This window comes from Eriocheir sinensis, chromosome 11 (genome assembly GCF_024679095.1).
Source record: "Eriocheir sinensis breed Jianghai 21 chromosome 11, ASM2467909v1, whole genome shotgun sequence".
NCBI classification, from domain to species: domain Eukaryota; kingdom Metazoa; phylum Arthropoda; class Malacostraca; order Decapoda; family Varunidae; genus Eriocheir; species Eriocheir sinensis.
In genome coordinates, this window is record NC_066519.1 from 6,620,999 (window position 1) to 6,642,419 (window position 21,421).

At 38.2% G+C, this 21,421-nt stretch overlaps 1 protein-coding gene across 1 annotated transcript; it reads right to left on the reverse strand.

Moving 5' to 3' along the window:
• Positions 1-13,254: 13,254 nt before the first annotated feature.
• Positions 13,255-14,639, reverse strand: LOC126997125 (uncharacterized). Its single transcript, XM_050858182.1, has 2 exons — positions 13,695-14,639; positions 13,255-13,416 (listed from the first exon to the last, which is right to left on the reverse strand). The coding sequence occupies exons 1-2, from the start codon at positions 14,637-14,639 to the stop codon at positions 13,255-13,257; spliced, it is 1,107 nt and encodes a 368-aa protein (XP_050714139.1).
• Between the last annotated feature and the right edge of the window lie 6,782 nt (positions 14,640-21,421).

The window sequence follows — 21,421 nt, forward strand, 5'->3', positions numbered from 1 at the left end:
AAGAAGAAGAAGAAGAAGAAGAAGAAGAAGAAGAAGAAGAAGAAGAAGAAGAAGAAGAAAGAGAAGAAGAAGAAGAAAAATAGTGATGAAAATAAAATGATTATAGTGATATTGATCCTGAACATTAGTATTACATATTCTAATAATAGTAGTAGTAGTAATAGTAGTAGCCGTAGCAGTAGTAATAGTAGTAGTAGTAGTAGTAGTAGTAGTAATAGTAGTTGCAGTAGTAGTTGCAGTAGTAGTGGCAGTAGAGAAGGGAGGGAAAGGGGGAAGGAGAAGGAGAAGGATAGGGGGAAAGCATAACAAGCACTCTTTAACATGCCTTAGTGTAAGCTAGTTAAGGTATAAATTTCACTGAAAAATATTAAGTATAATTACCATGTAACAATGAATATAAACTTCTTTTAAATGAAACTAGGTTATCATTATTTAGAAGGGACTGAGGCAAGTTATTCCGTGACAGAACACTCTGCTGGGCGGGTGTGGCCCTGCATAACGGTAGACGTAATTGATGAGTTCAGCGGGTCACAGAGTGGGTCATCACAGTAAAGCCAGGGCATACAGGGAAAGAGTGAAGAGCTTTGTGTACAAATAAGTTAGTTTGAAGGTATATAATATCGGGAACCTTTAACAACTTAAAATCTCTAAAAATACAGTTTGTATGAGCGTACCGATCTTCATAGAACATAACACGTAAGAGTCTTTTTTGTGAAATAATCAGGCTGTCAATGACGGTGTTATAGGCGCCTCCCCATACGGCACAACAGTATAGAAGATGCGGATATATTAGAGACAAATAAATTTCCCGTAAAGAGTACTGGTTCAAACAATCTCTTAATCTGTATATTACGCCCGTTAGCAGGGCTACCTTTGATTTTACTATGTCAAAGTGTTGTTTCCATTTTAATCTATTATCGATAGTTATACCTAAAAAATATTAAAATCAGTAACTACATTTAATGCATGATTATCATTTTTTATTGATGTGTCAGTGGACTAGAAATCATGAACTAAGTTTTGTTAATATTTAATGTTAATTTATTACTCATGATCCAATTTGATACATTGATAAGCTCAGTATTTAATGTGTCTGTTATATCTTCAAGATCATGTCCTTGAATGAAAATTGTGGTATCGTCGGCAAATAAAAGGAATTTTAATTTATTGCTGCTATGAATTATGTCATTGATATAAATTAAGAAAAGAATCGGGCCAAGAATTGATCCCTGAGGCACACCGCATGCAGTATTTGTATATGGCGATGACACATTGGTAGATGATGTACATTGTTTCCTGTGTGCTAAGTAACTTTTAAACCAATTATGCGCATTGCCACAAATTCCATAAACAAACAATTTATCTAAAATAATGTTGAGAAATGGTGTCAAAAGCTTTAGTGAGATCACAGAACACTGGAACATTTCTGCATCCGGAGCATTGTAAATATTTTGACATAGATGGTGAAGTGCTAATTCAATAGAATACTTTGGACGGAAGCCATACTGAACGGAGGTGAGGAGTGAGTGTTTGGACAGGTATTTCATTAGTCTTACTGACATCATTTTTTCAAAAATTTTGCTAAAGCTGGGTAAGATGGAAATAGGTCTGTAATTAAGTGGTAATGAAGAGTCTCCCTTCTTAAAGATTGAAACAACGCTTGCTATCTGCAGGTGACTTGGAAAAGAGCCCTCTTTAAAAGATGTATTAATTATATAAACTAAAAAGGGAGAAATTAGGTCACAACATTCCTTAATTATTTTAATATTAATGTCATCATGTCCCGGGGAAGAGACTTTTATATTAAGAATGACAGACTTACCTTCTGGTAGTGTAGTGGGTCGTAAGTAGAAAGAAAATGGAACCGATTCGGGGAGATATGTGGTAAAAGGTGTTTGGGTCTATGGTATGTTCGTAGCTAACGTGTTACCAATATTACTGAAATAGTTATTGAAAGCGTTCGCTACATTAAAAGAATCTGTTACGGTATCACCATTGAATAAAAAAGATGAAGGAAGTTTCGCTTGTCTTTTACCGAATAGACTATTTATAGTGGACCAGGACTTTTTGGAGTCCCCTGCTTTACTTGACAACTTGTTTTTATAGTAATTTGATTTGGCAGTTTTTATTGTCGTTGTTAATTTATTTCTATAGGATTTAAAGGCGTTTTCATATGTATGGGGCCACTTGGCATGCAGCTTTTGAAGTTTGTTACAATGTTTAATTAAAATCATAATAGCAGTAGTGATATGAGGTTTGCCTATATGCTTTTCTTTAATTGTTATTGTGTCCAACGGGAAGTGCTTATTATAAAGCTCAGTAAATTTCGTTAAGTACCTGTCAAACAAATAATTTACTCCATAATCACAGGAATTTGATTTCCAGTTAATGTTAATTGAATCAGCTTTAGATGCACTTATGTTTTCATTGGAAAAATTTCTTCTGATTATAGTATTAACAGTATTAGGTGAGTGGTCAGTGTTGTTTAGTGAAAATGAACTAACAATAGGGAAATGATCACTAATTGAATTATATATAATACCACTTGTTAAATAATAATCAAAATTGTTGGTCCAGATGTGATCAAGTATTGTTGCCGAGTCTCTAGTTACACGTGTATGTTTATTTATTGAGGAGAAATAGCAGTAACTGTGAAATAAATTAACCAAGTTTTGAGAATTTTTCTCGCTATGATTTAGAATATTAATGTTGAAGTCACCCATAATGTAAACTGGTAATTTAGACCTGAATACAATACTAATAATATCATTCATAGATGCAAGAAAGTCATCAGTATTAGAATTCGGTGGTCTGTAGATCATACCAACGATAAACTTGTTAGTTGTGTAGTTTCTAAAAATAATGATTCCAGATGTTTGAGTTGACGAGAGACATTACAAATTTGGCGAGCTTGAAATGTTTTCTTGATTTAAATGGCAACACCACAACCATGCGTATTCTTATTATTAAAATAATGATTATAACCATCAATTAAATAAATTTCACACAATGCATCACTAAGGCGAGTTTCGCAGAAGCCTAACACATCATACATACAGTTACTGGTGTTAATACACTGATCCAAGCAACTTTCCAGGTGAAGTGCAACACTACTGATGTTGAGGGCAAACAAATTAAGAGAGTCAGGAAAACTAATAATATTGTCACTGAATAAGTAAGAGAGAGAGAGAGAGAGAGAGAGAGAGAGAGAGAGAGAGAGAGAGAGAGAGAGAGATGACTGGGACGCCACACTCAGTGGTGACGTTGACCACAATGTGTCAGCTTTCTCTGCCACTCTCCTCCAAGCCCAGAGGCAACATGTCCCTCACAGGGCATATAAAGCCGACCCACGCGACCAGCCGTGGTTCGGCTATAGGTGCCGACTGGCTGCAAAGGATAAGTACAGTGCCTGGAGGCAATACAAGCGCCGACCCTCCCAGCGCAACAAGGCTCTGCACCGCGCTGCATGCTAGGCCATGACAAGGACAGCACTGTGGGCCAGGAAAAGGTGGGAAAACAGCCTCAGGAGGAAGCTGGCGTCCAACCAAGTTGACCCCAAGCAGTGGTGGTCCTTGGTGAAGGAGAGGCAAGGCACCGTCACGAAGGACAGGATCCCGCCTCTCAAGACGCCTGCAGGGGGCCTGGCAGTAAAGAACCAGGATAAAGCTGACCTTCTGGCAACCCACTTCAGCAGCAAGATGACTGTCGTGGAGCCAGACAGGCAGCCCTCCCTCCTCCCCCGTCTGGATAACTTGGTCTTGAAAAACTGGAGTTCACGGAGGGCACAGTGGCGAAGCACCTCCGAGACACCAACAACAGGAAAGCCCCAGGCCCGGATGACATCAGCCTTTTCCTGCTGAAGCACTGTGCAGGGAAGCTGTCGCACCCTCTCACACGTATCTTCAGACTGTGCCTAAGCGCAGGGGCCTGGCCGACCTTGTGGAAAGAGACTCGTGTCACACCGGTATTTAAGAAAAAGGGCAGGACAGACCCAACTTACTACCGCCCAATCTTGCTCCTCTCGGTTGTTAGCAAGATCCTGTAGCGGATTATTGCTGAGCAACTGACGCGCCACCTGAAGGAGAACTATCTATTGTCTCCTCGTCAGCACGGGTTCAGGAGAGGTAGCTCGGCATCACACCTCCTCCTCCTGCTCAGCAAGTCTTGGCATGACGCCCTGGACTCTGGTCGCCCCTCACTTGTTGTTGCTCTAGATATTGCTGGGCATTCGACTGTGTGTGGCACAGGGGCCTCCTGGCCAAGCTCAAACAGCTCGGCATCACAGGACAACTGCTGCAGCTGTTTTCGAGCTACCTGCACGGCCGGAGTCTGAGAGCAGTGGTGAACGGGTGCACGTCAGGCAGTTACCCAATCACTGCCAGCGTTCCACAAGGATCAGTACTGGGCCCGATTTTTTGGAACCCATACTTCGACGAGCCGCTCCGTGGCCTACCAGTGGCCTCAGCCTACGCCGACGACTGCACCCTGTCCCACAGCTACACCAGGGAGGAAACTGCGGACGTGATCGAAGCCACCAACCGCCATCTTGGTGACATCATGGCCTGGGGACGACGTTGGCAAGTCAAGTTTGCTGCTGAGAAGACCCAGGCCATGGTCATATCGCGTTCTGGGGTGGACGCGAGACTCCTGCAGGGTCGGCAGGAGTTTGGGGACGACACCCTGATCATCAAGGACTCCATCAATATCTTGGGGCTGGAGGTCGACTCCAGACTCAGTCTCGACCGCCACCTGGAGTGTGCGGCACCTGCCCGATGCAGACGGCCTCCTAAGGCTGTACAAAGCCCAGTTGAGGCCCGTCATGGAATACTCCCCTCTCTCCTGGATGAGTAGTGCCCAATGTCACCTCTCGCTGCTGGACAGAGTGCAGAAGAGGGCTGAGCGACTCATCCGCGATGCCAGCAGCCTTCAGCAACAGCGACCACACGGACAGCAGTGGCGGCAACAACAACACCGACAGCAGCTACATCACCAGCAGGACGCACCCCGCTGTATGATATAAATTTACATTATTTTATGTGTATTTTATGTGTATATGCGCCTCCGTGGTCTAGTGGTCGGCGTGCCTGGCTTCTACTCCGCGGGCCCGGGTTCGAGTCCCGGCCTGTGGAGTCGGCGTGCAGCTCACCCAGCTGTTCATCCTCCCTCTCGGGCTAGTCCATAAATGGATACCTGGGGAAACCTGGGGAACGTAAACTGTGGTAACCCGGATGTCACACTGGCCCTGTGTCCCGGGGTAATGGGCTCCCTCCCACCACAGACTCAAGGGCAAATGTTATGGAGATAAGCACTGAGGCCACGCGCTGCTACAGCGTACGGCCCCAACTTTACCTTTATGTGTATTTTGTATATATATTTTATACGTATTTACATTATTTAGTGTGTATTTTGTACAAATTTACGTTATGTTATGTGTGTGTGTGTGTGTGTGTGTGTGTATATATATATATATATATATATATATATATATATATATATATATATATATATATATATATATATATATATATATATATATATATATATATATATATTTTTTTTTTTTTTTTTTTTTTTAAAAAAAAATTTACCATAGTTTATGTGTATTTTGTATATTTATATTCATACAAATTTAAATTTTTAGATGTGTATTTTTGTATACATATTTTTATTCAAGTTTACGTTATTTTATGTATTTTGATGCAAATTTACATTATTGTATGTGTATTTTGTAAATATATTTCAATACAAATTTACATTATTTTATGTGTATTTTGTATATATATTTTCGAACAAATTTAAATTATTTTATGTGTATATTTCTTGTGTATTTACGTTATTTTTTGTGTATTTTGTATATGTATTTTCATACAAATTAACATTATTTTATTGGTATTTTGTTTATTTATTTTTATACGAATTTACATTATTTTATCTATATTTTATACATATATTTTTATACGTATTTACATTATTTAATGTGTATTTTGAAGATGTTTTTTTTACAAATTTAAGTTATTTTATGTGCATTTGTTTTGTTATTTTGATACAAATTTACATTATTTTATGTGTATTTTGTATATCTATTTCAATATAAATTTGCTTTATTTTATGTGTATTTGTATATATATTTTGATACAAATTTACATTATTTTATGTGTATTTTGTTTATATATTTCAATACATATTTAGCTTATTTTCTATGTGTTTTGAATATTTGTTTTCATACAAATTTTAATTGTTTTATATGTATTTTGGAAAAAAAAAAGTTTTTACAAATTTACGGATTTTTCTTTTTATTTTGTATATCCGTTTCATATATTTTGATTTTTCATTTTATTTTGTATTTATATTTTCATACACTTTCATTTATTATTTTATGTGTATTTTGCAAATATATTTCAACACAAATTTACATTATTTTATGTGTATTTTGCGTATTTGTTTTTACACAAATTGAAATTATTTTATGTATACTTTTGGATATATTTTTTTATACAAATTTCCGGTTTTTATGTTCATTTTGTTTATATATTTTCATACAAATTTACATTATTTTATTGGTATGTTGTTTATTTACTTTGATGCGAATTTACATTATTTTATGTGTATTTTGTACAGATGTTTTTATACGTATTTACATTATTTGATGTGTATTTTGTATATATATTTTTATACAAAATTAGGCTATTTTATATGTATTTGTATATATATTTTGATACAAATTTATATTATTTTATGTGTATTTTGTATATCAATTTCAATGCAAATTTACCTTATTTTGCAGATGTATTTTTAAACAAATTTACGTTATTTTATGTCCATTTGTATTGTTATTTTGAAAAAAATTACGTTATTTGATGTGTATTTTCTATATCGATTTAAAAAAAAATTTACCTTATTTTATGTGTATTTTGTATATTTATTTTTATACAAATTTAGATTATTTTATATGTATTTTTGTACATATATTTTTTAAAAAAATTGCGTTATTTTATGTGTATTTTGTGTATTTTTTTTCATACAATTTTATATTATTTTATTGATATTTTGTTTATTTATTTTGATGTGAATTTACATGATTTTATGTGTATTTTTTTATATATATTTATATAAGTATTTATATTATTAATGTTTATCATTTATATATATTTTTATACAAATTTACATTATCTTATGTGTATTTGTATATATATTTTGATACAAATTTACATAATCTATGTGTATTTTGTGTATATATTTAATACAAATTTACCTTATTTTGTGCATATATTTCCATACAAATGTACCTAATTTTTTGTGTATTTTGTATATTTGTTTCCATACAAATTTAAATTATTTCATGCGTATTTTTGTATATATATTTTTTATATAAATTTACGGATTTTTTGTTTATTTTGTATATATATTTTCAAACAAATTTACATTGCTTCATTAGCATTTTGTTTAATTATTTTGATACGAATTTACATTTCTTTATGTGTATTTTGCAAATATTTTTTTTATACGTATTTACATTTTTTCATGTATATTTTGTGTGTGTATATATATATATATATATATATATATATATATATATATATATATATATATATATATATATATATATATATATATATATATATATATATATATATATATATATATAAATTAACGTAATTTATGTGCATTTGTATATAATTTTTTATAGAAATTTACATTATTTAATGTGTATTTTTTCATACAATTTTAAATTATTTTATGTGTATATTTGTATATGTATTTACGTAATTTTATGTGTCTTTTGTATATATATTTTCATATAAATTTCCATTAATTTATTGGTATTTTATTTATTTATTCTTACACGCGTTTACAGTATTTTATGTGTATTTTGTATATACATTTTTATACGTATTTACATTAGTTAATGTGTATTTTGTATATGGATTCTTATACATATTTACGTTATTTTATGTGTATATATATATATATATATATATATATATATATATTTTTTTTTTTTTATACAAATTTACATTTTCTATGGTTATTTTCTACATATCTATCAATACAAAATTACCTTATTTTATGTGTATATTGTATACTTATTTTCATACAAATTCAAATTATCTTTTTTTTTTTTTGTAAATATATTTAAAAAAAACAACGTTATTTTATGTTTATTTTGTAAATTTATTTTCATAAAAATTTACATTATTTTATTGGTATTTTGTTTATTTATTTTGATACGAATTAAGATTATTTTATTTGTATTTTGTATATGTACTTTTATACATATTTACATTATTTAATGTTTATTTTGTAGATATATTTTTTGAACAAATTTACGTTATTTTTTGTGTATTTAAATATATATATTTTGATACAAATTTAGATTATATTATGTGTATTTTGTATATATATATTTCAATACAAATTTACCTTATTTTATGTGTAATTTGTATATTTATTCTCATACAAATTTCAATTATTTAATATGTATATTTGTATTTGTATTTGTATTTACGTTATTTTTTGTGCATTTTGAATGTTTATTTTCATACAAATTTACATTATTTTACTGGTATTTTATTCATTTATTTTGATACGAATTTACAATATTTTATGTGTATTTGTATATATATTTTTATTCGTATTAACATTATTTAATGTGTATTTATATATATATATATATATATATATATATATATATATATATATATATATATATATATATATATATATATATATATATATATATTTTTTTTTTTTTATATAAAAAAATAAGTTATTCTGTGTATTTTTATATATATTTTGATACAAATTTACATTCTTTTATGTGTATTTTGTATATTTGTTTTCATACAAATTAAAATTATTTGATGTGTATTTTTGTCTATTTATTTTTTATACAAATTTACGGATTTTTATGATTATTTTGTATATTTCTATATTTATATATTTGTATATTATATATACAAATTTACATTGTTTTATTAGTATTTTGTGTATTTTTTATACGAATTTACATAATTTTATGTGAAATTTGTATATATCTTTTTAAGCGCATTTACATTATTTAGTGTGTATTTTCTATTTATATTTTTATATATATTTACTTTATTTTATGTGTATTTTGTATATTTATTATCATACAAATTCAAATTATTTGGTGTATATTTGTATTGGTATTTACGTTATTTTATGTATATTTTGTATTTATATTTTTATACAAATTTCCATTATTTTATTGGTATTTTGTTTATTTATTTTTATACGAATCTACATTGTTTTATGTGTTTATTGTATATGTATTTTTATACAAATTTACAATATTTTATGTATATATATATATATATATATATATATATATATATATATATATATATATATATATATATATATATATATATATATATATATATATATATATATATATATATATATATATATGTACCTTATTTTATATGTACTTTGTATATTTATTTTTACACAAATTCTATTTATTTTATGTGTATTTTTTGTAAATATATATACAAATTTACGTTATTTTATGTGTATTTTGTATATTTATTTTCATAAAAATTAACATTATTTTATTGGTATTTTGTTTATTTATTTTGATACGAATTTACATGTTTTTGTGTATTTTGTATATATATTTTTATACGTATTTACATTATTTAATGTGTATTATGTATATATATTTTTTTACAAATTTACGTTATTTTATGTCTACGTGTATATATTTTGATACAAATTTACATTATTTTATGTTTATTTTGTATATATATTTCAATACAAATTTACCTTATTTTATGTGTATTTTATATATATGTGAAGGACAGCACCCAGGCGTAGTAAGGTTGAGGGGACGCCAGATCGAGTCCCTCGTTAGGCCTGGTATCCCTCAGCTTCCCTGGGTGCGTGGCGAGATAAACACTAGAGTGGCTTTTACATTTAATTGCCTCCTCAACACCCACACACACGGGAGAAGTATAGTATTCCCGGTGTAGCGTCGCCCAGCGTCAACAGAGTCCCGGTTGGAGAGGGCCATGGGCCACTGGCATGGTGGTGACGCAACGGCGAGACGGTGTCGTGACGTCGGAGTTGGAAGGGCCCAAGGGCCACAAGTAGGATGGAGATGAAGCAGCGAGATGAAGCCACGACGTTCGATGAGGAGGAGAGCAATGACGGGGGCAGCAGATTGGCAGGGCTCGTGTCAGCCACAACCCCGCTCGGTGGTGAGCAGAATAGGAGGCCGGTAAAGGTGTTAACGTCGGCTGAGTCCCAGGGTAGTCTCCCCCACACCTCCACGCCGGTCCTCCACATCACGTTCCTTCGAACCCTTGGAGGTATGGAGCAGGGTTCGAAGCGCGTTACCGCGGCATTTGAGAGGATTAGCAGGGCTCGAAGTGCACCTTGCTGAGGTGAAACAAGGGTAAATAAGTAGTCTTCCCTCACACATCCCCCCTAACAAGACTCGATACAGGGAATCGAGATAAGCTGAAGGGAAGACTAAACCCCGACCAAGAAAACCAAACCCAACAGAACAACGAAATATGAGCAAAATAACTTTATCCAACACCAACAGTAACGAAAATCTAGTACGACCCGGAAAAGGACAAACAAATATATACACCAACGATTATTCTGATCTACTTAAAAGGTCAGCACCGATATTATTCTCCCCAGCAATATGAACTACCCTAAATCTATACCCTTGAAGGCAAAGGGCCCAACGGAGGAGTCTGTCGTTACCCCCTTTGAAGTGTGTTAGGTATACTAGAGGCTTGTGGTCTACCTCCAGCACAAACTCTTTATCTCGAAGGTAGTAATCGAAGTGTCTGATGCCAAAAACAACGGCCAAACACTCCCTCTCAATCGTGGAGTACCGTCGTTCCCGATCCAATAGTTTCCGGCTGCCATAAGCCACCGGGTGAGGGCAATCTTGGTGGAACTGCAGCAAGACAGCTCCCAAAGCCTGGTTTGAAGCATCCGTCCGTAGCACAAAAGGGCGAGTCTGGTCCGGCAACCTCAGTACTGGATCGGAGTGTAGAGCAGTCCTCAGACGTTCGAAACATACTTGTAGTTCCTCGGTCCATACAAGTGGTTCGGCGACGCCCTTGCGCAGAAGATCCGACAGGCTGCTGGTGTATGAGGCTGCATCCTGGATGAACATTCTATAGAAGGATATCATGCCTAGAAAGGATCGAAGCAGCTTCTTATTAGAAGGAGGTGGTATTGAAGAGATGGCTGATACCTTGTTTTCCTGAGGGCGCAGGGTGTTGCCGCCCACGATGAATCCGAGGTACTCAATTGATCCGAATCCGAACCGGCACTTCGAGGGACGGGCGGTAAGACCATGCTGTCTGAGACGGATGAGGACGAAGTTGAGAGCATCGAGATGTTTTCCCCAAGTTGAGCCAAAAATGAATATATTATCAAAGTACAATGTTGCTCCTTCCAGACCAGCAAGGACGAGTCGCATCAATCTGATGTAAGTGGCACAAGCTGTAACAAGTCCAAATGGGAGGCGGCAGAACTCCATCAACCCCAGGTGTGTCGAAAAGGCTGTAAGACACATAGCTCGGACAGTAAGTGGTACCTGGTAAAAAGCTTTGGTTAGGTTTAATTCTGAGAAATACCTGCTCCCGTAGAATTTATGAAGGTCTTCCGTTATGGTAGTTATTGGCTCCGCATCGAAAACTGTAACGGAGTTTAGTACCCGGTAGTCGACGGCAAGGCGGTAGTTGCCAGCAGTCTTTTTGACCATGACGACTGAGGAGCAATGCGGTGACGCGGAAGCTTGATGATCCCTTGGCTGAGGAGTTGTTCGACTTCCTGTTGAAAGAAGAGACTGAGATGGAGGGGGATCGGATAGAGTTTAGGCTTGACGCGCTCAGTGGTACACACTTCTATGTCATGTTGGAGGGAGGAAGTAAAACCAGGAATTTCTGAGAAAACGTCCTTGAAGTCTGAGATGAGCTGGAAGAGTTCACTGCGTTGGGATGTGGTGAGTGTTTCCCTTACCTTCGGGACGGTGTTCGAGTCGACCTGATCCAAGCGACCATCCGGGGTGATTGGGAGATCGTCGGCCGTTTCGAGAGGTTCCGGCTCGGCTAGAGAAAAGGTTAACTCCGGGGCATCCTGTGCATTACAGGGGAGAAAGATCTCATCCAAGTCAGCGGCTTGGTTCACCTGGGCACGTCTGTAATAGCGTTTCAGCAGGTTAGCGTGGTACAACTTGGGTTTACCTTTTTCCTCTATGACGTAATTAACTCGGTTTTTACGTTCGAGGACAGTGTAAGGACCGTTCCAGGCCAGCAGCAGCTTACTAGTGGAGTCTGGAAGGAGGACAAGCACCTCGTCGCCCGGCTTGAACTGTCGGTCCTGGGAGTTCAAGTCAAAGTATGTCTTATATTTGGCGGCGCTTATGTCTGTATTTTCAGCGGCGATTTTCGCAGTCCGCCAGCTTGTCCTTCAGCTCTATAGCATATTGGTAGCAAGATCGATCATCAGTAGTGAGCTTGTTATCCTCCCATAAATCGCGCAAGATCGAAAGCGGGCCCCTTACTGTCCTTCCATACAAGAGCTCAAAGGCAGAGAATCCTGTTCGATCGCTCGGCATCTCCCTTAAGGCGAGCAAAACAGCAGGTAGGTAGCGGTGCCATTCCCGAGGCTTGTCAGAACACAGTTTTCGGAGAGATGCCTTGAGAGTCGAGTTGAACCTCTCAATCCTCCCGTTGCCACTAGGATGATACAGCGTAGTAAAGAGTGGCTTAAATCCTATAAGCCTATGGAGTTCAGACATCATCTGCGAGGTAAACTGTGTGCCTCGGTCCGACAGGATCTCACGGGGAATACCCACTCTTGAAAATATTTCTAACAGTGCCTCAGCTACCGAAATGGAAGTAACTTCTTTTCGGGGGACAGCTTCAGGAAACCCTGTGGCAAAGTCTTTGAGTGTTAGGATGTACCGGTGTCCTTCAGAGGTTGGAGGAGATAAGGGGCCAACGATATCAACAGCAACCCTTGAAAAGGGTTCTGTAATTATTGGGAGTTGTTTCAGGGGAATTGGTTTCACTCTTCCCCTGACGGACATGCGCTGACACTTGTCGCACGACTGACAGAAACTACGGATGTCAGACCACATACCTGGCCAGTAGAATTGTTCTCCGATCTTCATCCCCGTCTTGCGGTGCGAAAGATGGCCAGCTAGAGGACTCTCATGGGCGAGGGTTAATACTGCACGGCGGCATTCTGCGGGAACCACTAAATATCTCTGACCAGGCAGGTTCGGGCAATCTGACGAAAGGCAAATCCGGTAAAGTAGTCCTCGGATACCTCATAGCTAAAAGTGCAACCCTTACGAGTGACATCTTGTTCACCATTGGCGGCCTTGTTCCGCAGGGCAACTAGAGTAGGACACGCCTTCTGCAAATCAGAGAATTCTTTAGGTGTCACAGACAAAGGCTCGAGGTTTGAGAGTACCAAAGGGTGAATTTTCCGAGCGGCGGCAGCACGGGTCAGGACAGCAGCCACCTCAACTGGAATAGGAGGAGTTACAGAGTCTTCGTAGATCTTGGTGTTGTCCGGGTCGTCAGGTGAACGCACTCCTTCGACGTTACCCACCAAGACGCTGCAGTACTTTAGTGGGGCGCGAACAGCGTCGATCCAACCGTCAAGTAGGGACAGCGAAGGAAACACCTTACCACCGGGAAGTCATCCGCTCGTCCCAAGTACTCGAAGCAGCGAACGGTGTCACGCTGAGAGACATCCACGTCGGACAGGGCTTCCTCTGACACTAGAATCCTGGAGCATCCCGTATTCCGAATGATTGTTGACACCCTGGAGCCGTTGATGGTGCCCGTAGTGTAGTACTGTTGACAAGAAGGTTTAGAGAGGCAGGACGCGATCTTTACATTTCCCGGGGAAGAGTCAGATTTAGGCTTTTGTTTGAATAATGCAGGATCTTGAGGACAGTTTGGTCTAATGTGGCCTGGCTCTCCACAATTATGGCACTTAACTGAGGATGATTTCCTTGAAGTGGGTGGAGATCCCTTTGAAGACGATGGTTTAGTAGAGAGCGGTCGTTTGTTGGGCTCAGTCACTGAAGGGTACCTTGAATAGTAGCGGTGGGCAGAAACCCAGATATCGGCGCGCTTTACGGCTTCGTCTAGTGTGCGAATGTTGTTCTCCTTCTGGAACATCCGTAACTCAGCTGGGACGGAAGCCATAAACTGGTCAAGGATCATAAAGGACCTGAGATCCGAGAAGGAGAGAGTTACCTCGCTGGAGTCGAGCCAATGATCGAAGTGTCGGCCTAGAAGGGTGGAGAATTGTTGGAATGTTTCCCCGGCACCGAGTTTGGCTGAACGGAAGGCGCTGCGGTAGCGGTCGCTTGTCCGGTGGAAGTGCTGCAAAATGGCTACCTTCAGCTGGCTGTAGTCTTCTGTAACGTCTGCAGACAAAGAAGTGTAAAATTCAGCCAGTTTACCGGTAAGCAAGCTTCCTAGGTAGATGGCATAATCACTGACGGCAATCTTGAGGAGAGAGGTGACTCGTTCGAAACGAGTGAAATACGAAGCTATCTCTTCCCCTTCGCGATACACTGGTAGCTTGGGACGAGTGGCAGGGTCGGCGCCAAGGGGGGTCATACCTTTGTTACCAGGTGCTTGAAGTTTAAGCCGCTCAAGGGCAAGAGCATGCTCCCTTTCCTTTTCCTTCTCTTCTCGCTCCTTTTCCTTCTCTTCTCGCTCCTTTTCTTCCCTTTCTCTCCTCTGTTGTCTTTTACGCTCCCGCTCGTCCCGTTGGCGTGACTGCTCATCGGAGACGAAGCTCCTGAGGTCGTCCCCTTCGTAGCCCAACTGTCGTCCTAAACTGACTAGTTCCTGAATTGACGACAACTTCAATGGAGTACTAATCAACAGAACAAGACAACAAAACACTATAAATGAGAACAGTTAAGCTGTTCAACCTTCTAATTAAATAAACACAAACAATGAAGACTACCAGCTAAAAAAAAAAGGGGTGAATTAAATCACCACCAAAGTGCACGAAACACGACCCAAACTAATGTGAAACATTAGGATGAAGGGGTCCAAGGTCAGAAGAGTTAAACTCTGCACTTGACAATCACGAGGCCCTGAACCAGAGTCATCTATGACGCACCTGGTTAGGCAAAGAAAGAGCATCACACAACAAAAAAACAATCACCAAAACACTCACTTTGAGCCCGTAGCAGCAAGTGGAGGTAGGGGACAATCCTGACAGTCAATGGTGACTGGGGTGGTTCATCTCGCCTCGAAGCACACGGAAGGGAGGAGGAATCCTGGCGAGGTCGCCACTTGTGAAGGACAGCGCCCAGGCGTAGTTAGGTGGAGGGGACGCCAGATCAAGTCCCTCGTTAGGCCTTGTATCCCTCAGCTTCCCTGGGTGCGTGGCGAGATAAACACTAGAATGGCTTTTACATTTAATTGCCTCCTCAACACCCACACACACGGGAGAAGTATAGTATTCCCGGTGTAGCGTCGCCCAGCGTCAACAGAGTCCTGGTTGGAGAGGGCCACTGGCAGGGTGATGACGCGGCGGCGAGACGGTGTCGTGACGTCGGAGTTGGAAAGGTCCAGGGGCCACAAATAGGATGGAGATGAGGCAGCGAGATGAAGCCACGACGTCCGATGAGGAGGAGAGCAATGACGGGGGCAGCAGACTGGCAGGGCTCGTGTCAGCCACAACCCCGCTCGGTGGTGAGCAGAATGGGAGGCCGGTAAAGGTGTTAACGTCGGCTGAGTCCCAGGGTAGTCTCCCCCACACCTCCACGCCGGTCCTCCACATCACGTTCCTTCGAACCCTTGGAGGTATGGAGCAGGGTTCGGAGCGCGTTACCGCGGCCTTTGAGAAGATTAGCAGGGCTCGAAGTGCACCTTGCTGAGGTGAAACAAGGGTAAATAAGTAGTCTTCCCTCACAATATATATATATATATATATATATATATATATATATATATATATATATATATATATATATATATATATATATATATATATATATATATATATATATATATATATATATATATATATATATATATATATATATATATATATATATATATATATATATATATATATATATATATATATATATATATATATATATATATATATATATATATATATATATATATATATATATATATTTTCATACATATTTAAATTATTTTATGTGTATTTTTGTAAATATATGTTTATACAAATTCAAGTTATTTTATGTGCATTTTGTATATACATTTTCATACAAATTTATATTATTTTATTGGTATTTTGTTTATTTCTTTTGATACGAATTTACATTATTTTATGTGTATTGTGTATATACATGTTTATACGTATTTACATTATTTAATGTGTATTTTGTATATACATTTTTATACAAATTTACTTTATTTTATGTGTATTTTTATATATGTTTTGATACAAATTTACATTATCTTTTGTGTATTTTGTATATATTTTTTAATACAAATTTACCTTATTTTATGTGTATTTTGTATATTTATTTTCATAAAAAAAATAATATATTTTTATTGTATATTTGTATTTCTATTTACGTTATTTTATCTGTATTTTGTACATATATTTTCACACAAATTTGCATTGTTTTATTGGTATTTTGTTTATTAATTTTGATACGAATTTACATTATTTTATGAGTATTTTTTATATATTTTTTAAACGTATTTACATTATTTAATGTGCATTTTGTATATATATTTTTATACAAATTTACGTTGTTTTATGCGCGTTTGTATATTTTTTTTATACAAATTTACATTATTTCTTGTGTATTTTGTATATATATTTCAATACAACTTTACATTATTTTATGTGTATTTCTTATATATATTTCTATAGAAATTTAATTTATTTCATGTGTATTGTTTGTAAATAAATATTTTATACAAATTTACGTTATTTTATGTGTATTTTGTATATTTATTTTCATACAAATTTACATTATTTTATTGATATTTTGTTTATTTATTTTGATACGAGTTTACATTATTTAGTGTGTATTTTGTATATATATATATATATATATATATATATATATATATATATATATATATATATATATATATATATATATATATATATATATATATATATATATATATATATATATATATATATATATATATATATATATATATATATATATATATATATATATATATATATATATATATATATATATTTATTTATTTATACAAATTTAAGTTATTTTATGTGTATGTGCATATATTTTGATACAAATTTTTATTATTTTATGTGTATTTTGTATATATATTTCAATACAAATTTACCTAATAATATGTGTATTTTGTATATTTATTTTCATACAAATTAAAATTATTATGTGTGTATTTTTGTAAATATATTTTTTTTACAAATTTACGTTATTTTAAGTATATTTTGTATATATATTTTTTATACAAATTTACATTATTTTATTGGTATTTTGTTTAATTCTTTTGATATGAATTTACATTATTTTATGTGTATTATGTATATTGTGGATGTGTATTGTGTATTGTGTATTCTGTAAGAACTCCACCCTGGACGATTCTGTGCATATTCTTCCTACTTATCCCCCCTCTGACTTCTTTATACCTATTATTGAGATTCTTCCTAATGAATGCCCTCTCTGGCCTCAACTCTCAGAAGGATTATGGACCTGATGGAATGCATCCTGCAAGACGGCGCCACTATAAACACTCGCCTGCGCCAGAACGGGCTGGGCCGACCATCAGGCCCCTCCTGGAAGAAGCCTTGGGCCGACCATCAGGCCCCACCGGGAAGATGCCTACCGGCGCAATAGCCAACAACGTAAAAAAAAAAAAAAAAAAAAAAAAAAAAAATCCTATTGTTCTTAAAAACTGTGCTTCCGTGCTGACACCCTTCCTGGACAAACTCTTTCGTCTCTGCCTATCTACAACTACCTTTCCTTCCTGCTGGTAGTACGCTTTCGTACAGCCTGTGCCTAAGAAGGGTGACCGTCCCAATCCCTCAAACTACCGCCCAATAACTTTCCTTTCCTTTCTATCTACAGCTTTTTAATCAATCCTTAACCGGAAGATGCAAAAGCATCTTTCCACTTTTAACCTTCTATCTGATCGCCACTATTCGTTCCGTAAGGGGCGCTCTACTGACTCTTGGTCAGCCTCTCTTAGCTCTTTCGGTGAAACTTTCTCTGTTGCGCTAGACATATCGAAAGCCTTCGATAGTCTGGCACAAGTCTTTGCTTTCTCAACTGCCCTCTTTCGGATTCTATCCCTCTCTCTGTTCCTTTATCTCCAGCTTCCTTTCCGGCCGTTATATCTCTGCGGTGGTAGATGGTTACTGTTCTTTCCCTAAACCTATCAACAGTGGTGTTCTACAGGGCTCTGTCCTATCACCCACTCTCTTCCTGTTATTCATCAATGATCTTCCTTCCATAACAAACTGTCCTGTCCACTCATACTTGGACGACTCCACTCTGCATTATTCAACTTCTTTCAGTAGAAGACCATCACAACAGGTAGTACATGATTCCAAACAGTTGGCTGCAGAACGCTTAACCTCAGACCTTGTTATCATTTCCGATTGGGGTAAAAGGAACCTTGTGTCCTTCAATGCCTCAAAAACTCAATTTCTCCACCTATCAACTCGACACAATCTTCCAAACACCTATCCCCTATTCTTCGACAACACTCAGCTGTCATCCTCTTCAACACTAAATAACCTCGGTCTATCCTTAGCTCAAAATCTTAACAAGAAACTTCATATATCATATCTCACTAAATAAGATTCCTCGAGGTTGGGCGTTCTGTATCGTCTCCGCCAGTTCTTCTCCCCCGCACAGTTGCTATCCATATACAGGTGACTTGTCCGCCCTCATATGGAGTATGCATCTCACGTGTGGGGGGGCTCCACTCACATAGCTCTTTTGGACAGAGTGGAGTCTAAGGCTCTTCGTCTCATCAGCTCTCCTCCTATTATTGATAGTCTACTGCCTCTTAAATTCCGTCGCGATGTTGCCTCTCTTTTTATTTTCTATCGATATTTTCACGCTGACTGCTCTTCTGAACGTGCTAACTGCATGCCTCACCCCCTCCTGCGGCCTCGCCTCACACAACTTTCTGATCAAGCTCATCCCTATACTTTCCAAACCCCTTATGCAAGAGTTAACCAGTTGACCGCGACCTAGCCTCGGCAGTATACGTGTCATCTACGCTCGCTGTTCTCGGCAGTTGTTCTTTCCTTGTGTTCCCCAGCATATCCTGAGGCTCTCCTATTGCTGCTGCTGCTTTGCTGCTTCGCTGACCTCTATTGCCCAACACTGCTCTGCTAAGTGTTATATTCCTGCCCTCTGCCCACACCTTACACCTCCCTACTCCTCCTCACTCACATCACTGTGGTGCACACACAACTCCTTCCTAACTTTACTACGCTCCTTCTTAACTTTACTACACATAATTTACAAATTATTTTCCAGGAAGTGTACTAGGAGGCCCTTGTTTCAGGCTGATTTTCCTTCTTTGTTTGAACGGACCGGAAAATCCCGACGCTGCGTCTACCCGAAGCACGGTGGGCGCAATTCCCAAGAGACCCTTTGTTTTGTCTCACTAGTATCGGAATAGACAAAGGCAAAATGCCCACCACGCTAAAACGTTGTGTCGAATGCGGATGCCGACAAGCGCCTCAATATTTTAAAACAAGCAAAGGAGCAATCGATTCATGTCGGTTTTGTATGCAGGCAAAGAAAGATGAAAGGAACATCAGACAGTTAGAAGATGCCATTCATGCGTTGACACGGAACATTGAAATTTTGAGGGAAGGACTCCTGACAAAAACGTGTAGCACCCGTTTCACTCGCGGGTGTTCCTCACCCCCTCCTCCTCCCACCCAAGGCCCCTCTGTCTTGTCCACCTCGCCCGCCGCACATCCACTCTCCCTCCTCTCATTCGCCCCCATCCGTTCCTCCTCCTCTTCCCCCTCATCCGCCTCTCCCTGGTCTCCCTCTCCTCTCTCCTCCACCCTCGCTTCCCCTCCCCCCTCATCCACAGTCGCTGCCTCCTCCCCTGTCCCCTCCTCCTCCCCCCCTCTTCCCCCTCCTCCCCCGCCTCCCCCACCATCTCCTCCGCCACCACCTCAGCCACCTCCGCCTCTCCCCCTTCCCCCTTGACGTCATCCCCCTCCTCTCTCTCCTTCTCCCACTCATCGTCCTCCTCCTCCTCCTCCTCCCCTGTTGCCGCCCCTCCATTTCCTCCTGTAGCGGCTTCATTTTCGTCTACTGACGCAGTTTCAAAGAGGCAAGTACTGGTGGTGGGCGACAACCAAGTCAGGTTCATTGACGGGTACTTTTGTACAAGGGATAAAGAAAATAGGCTTCGAGTGTGCTTTCCCGGGGTAGGCATACAGCACGTATCTGACAGGATGGAGGATATTTAAGCAGGGGAGGGGACACAGCCTATCGTCTGCTGCAGTTTCGGGGGTAATGATATTGGGAGAGTGGGTAGCGAAGAGATATTTCGGCCCTTCAGGGAATCGTTCGCCAAAGTGTGAGACTTCGGGGGGGGGGGGTTGCCGGCCGTTTGTGGTGTTTTGCCGAGGAGGAGGGTAGGTGAGGGATGGTTTTCCAGAGCCTTAGCAGTAAACAGCAGGCTGGCGACCCACTGTATGCGAAATGGTTGGCTTTAACTGGATAATTGGGACCTCTTCTACGATAAAGGCACCTTGTATGCCAAGGATGGGGTGCACCTGTCACCCCAGGGGGTGGAGGTTCTCGCAGACTCCCTCGAGCGATCACTTAGCACCCTACAGGCTTTTTTAGAGTAGGCGAGGGGGTAGGGCCTGTCATCAGTGGCTATGCATCGCAGACTGGGACTAGGGGGCGCAGGAGTAATCGAAAGGCTGTAAGAAAGGATGGGCTAACGGCTTATTACACCAACAGTAGGAGTCTCAGGAACAAGATAGATCTGCTGAGGGGGAAAGCATGTGTCAAGAAATTCAACATTATAGCTATCACGGAAACATGGGTGGATACTGCAAACAAAAACTTCATGTCGGAGTATGAAATAGATGGTTATCAGATGTTTCACAAAGATAGAAAGGGAAGAAGGGGAGGGGGGGTGGCACTTTATGTTAAAGACACACTTAAATATTTCGCTAACAACTTTGTTCAAGCCAATCGCTGCTCAGAATCAGTTTGGGTATACGTCCACAAAGAGAAAGACAAACTAATTCTAGGGGTTCTTTACAGGCCACCCAACCTTAGCAGGCAGGACACTGATGTATTACTGCAAACAAAAACTTCATGTTGGAGTATGAAATAGAGGGTTATCAGATGTTTCACAAAGATAGAAAGGGAAGAAGAGGAGGGGGGGTGGCACTT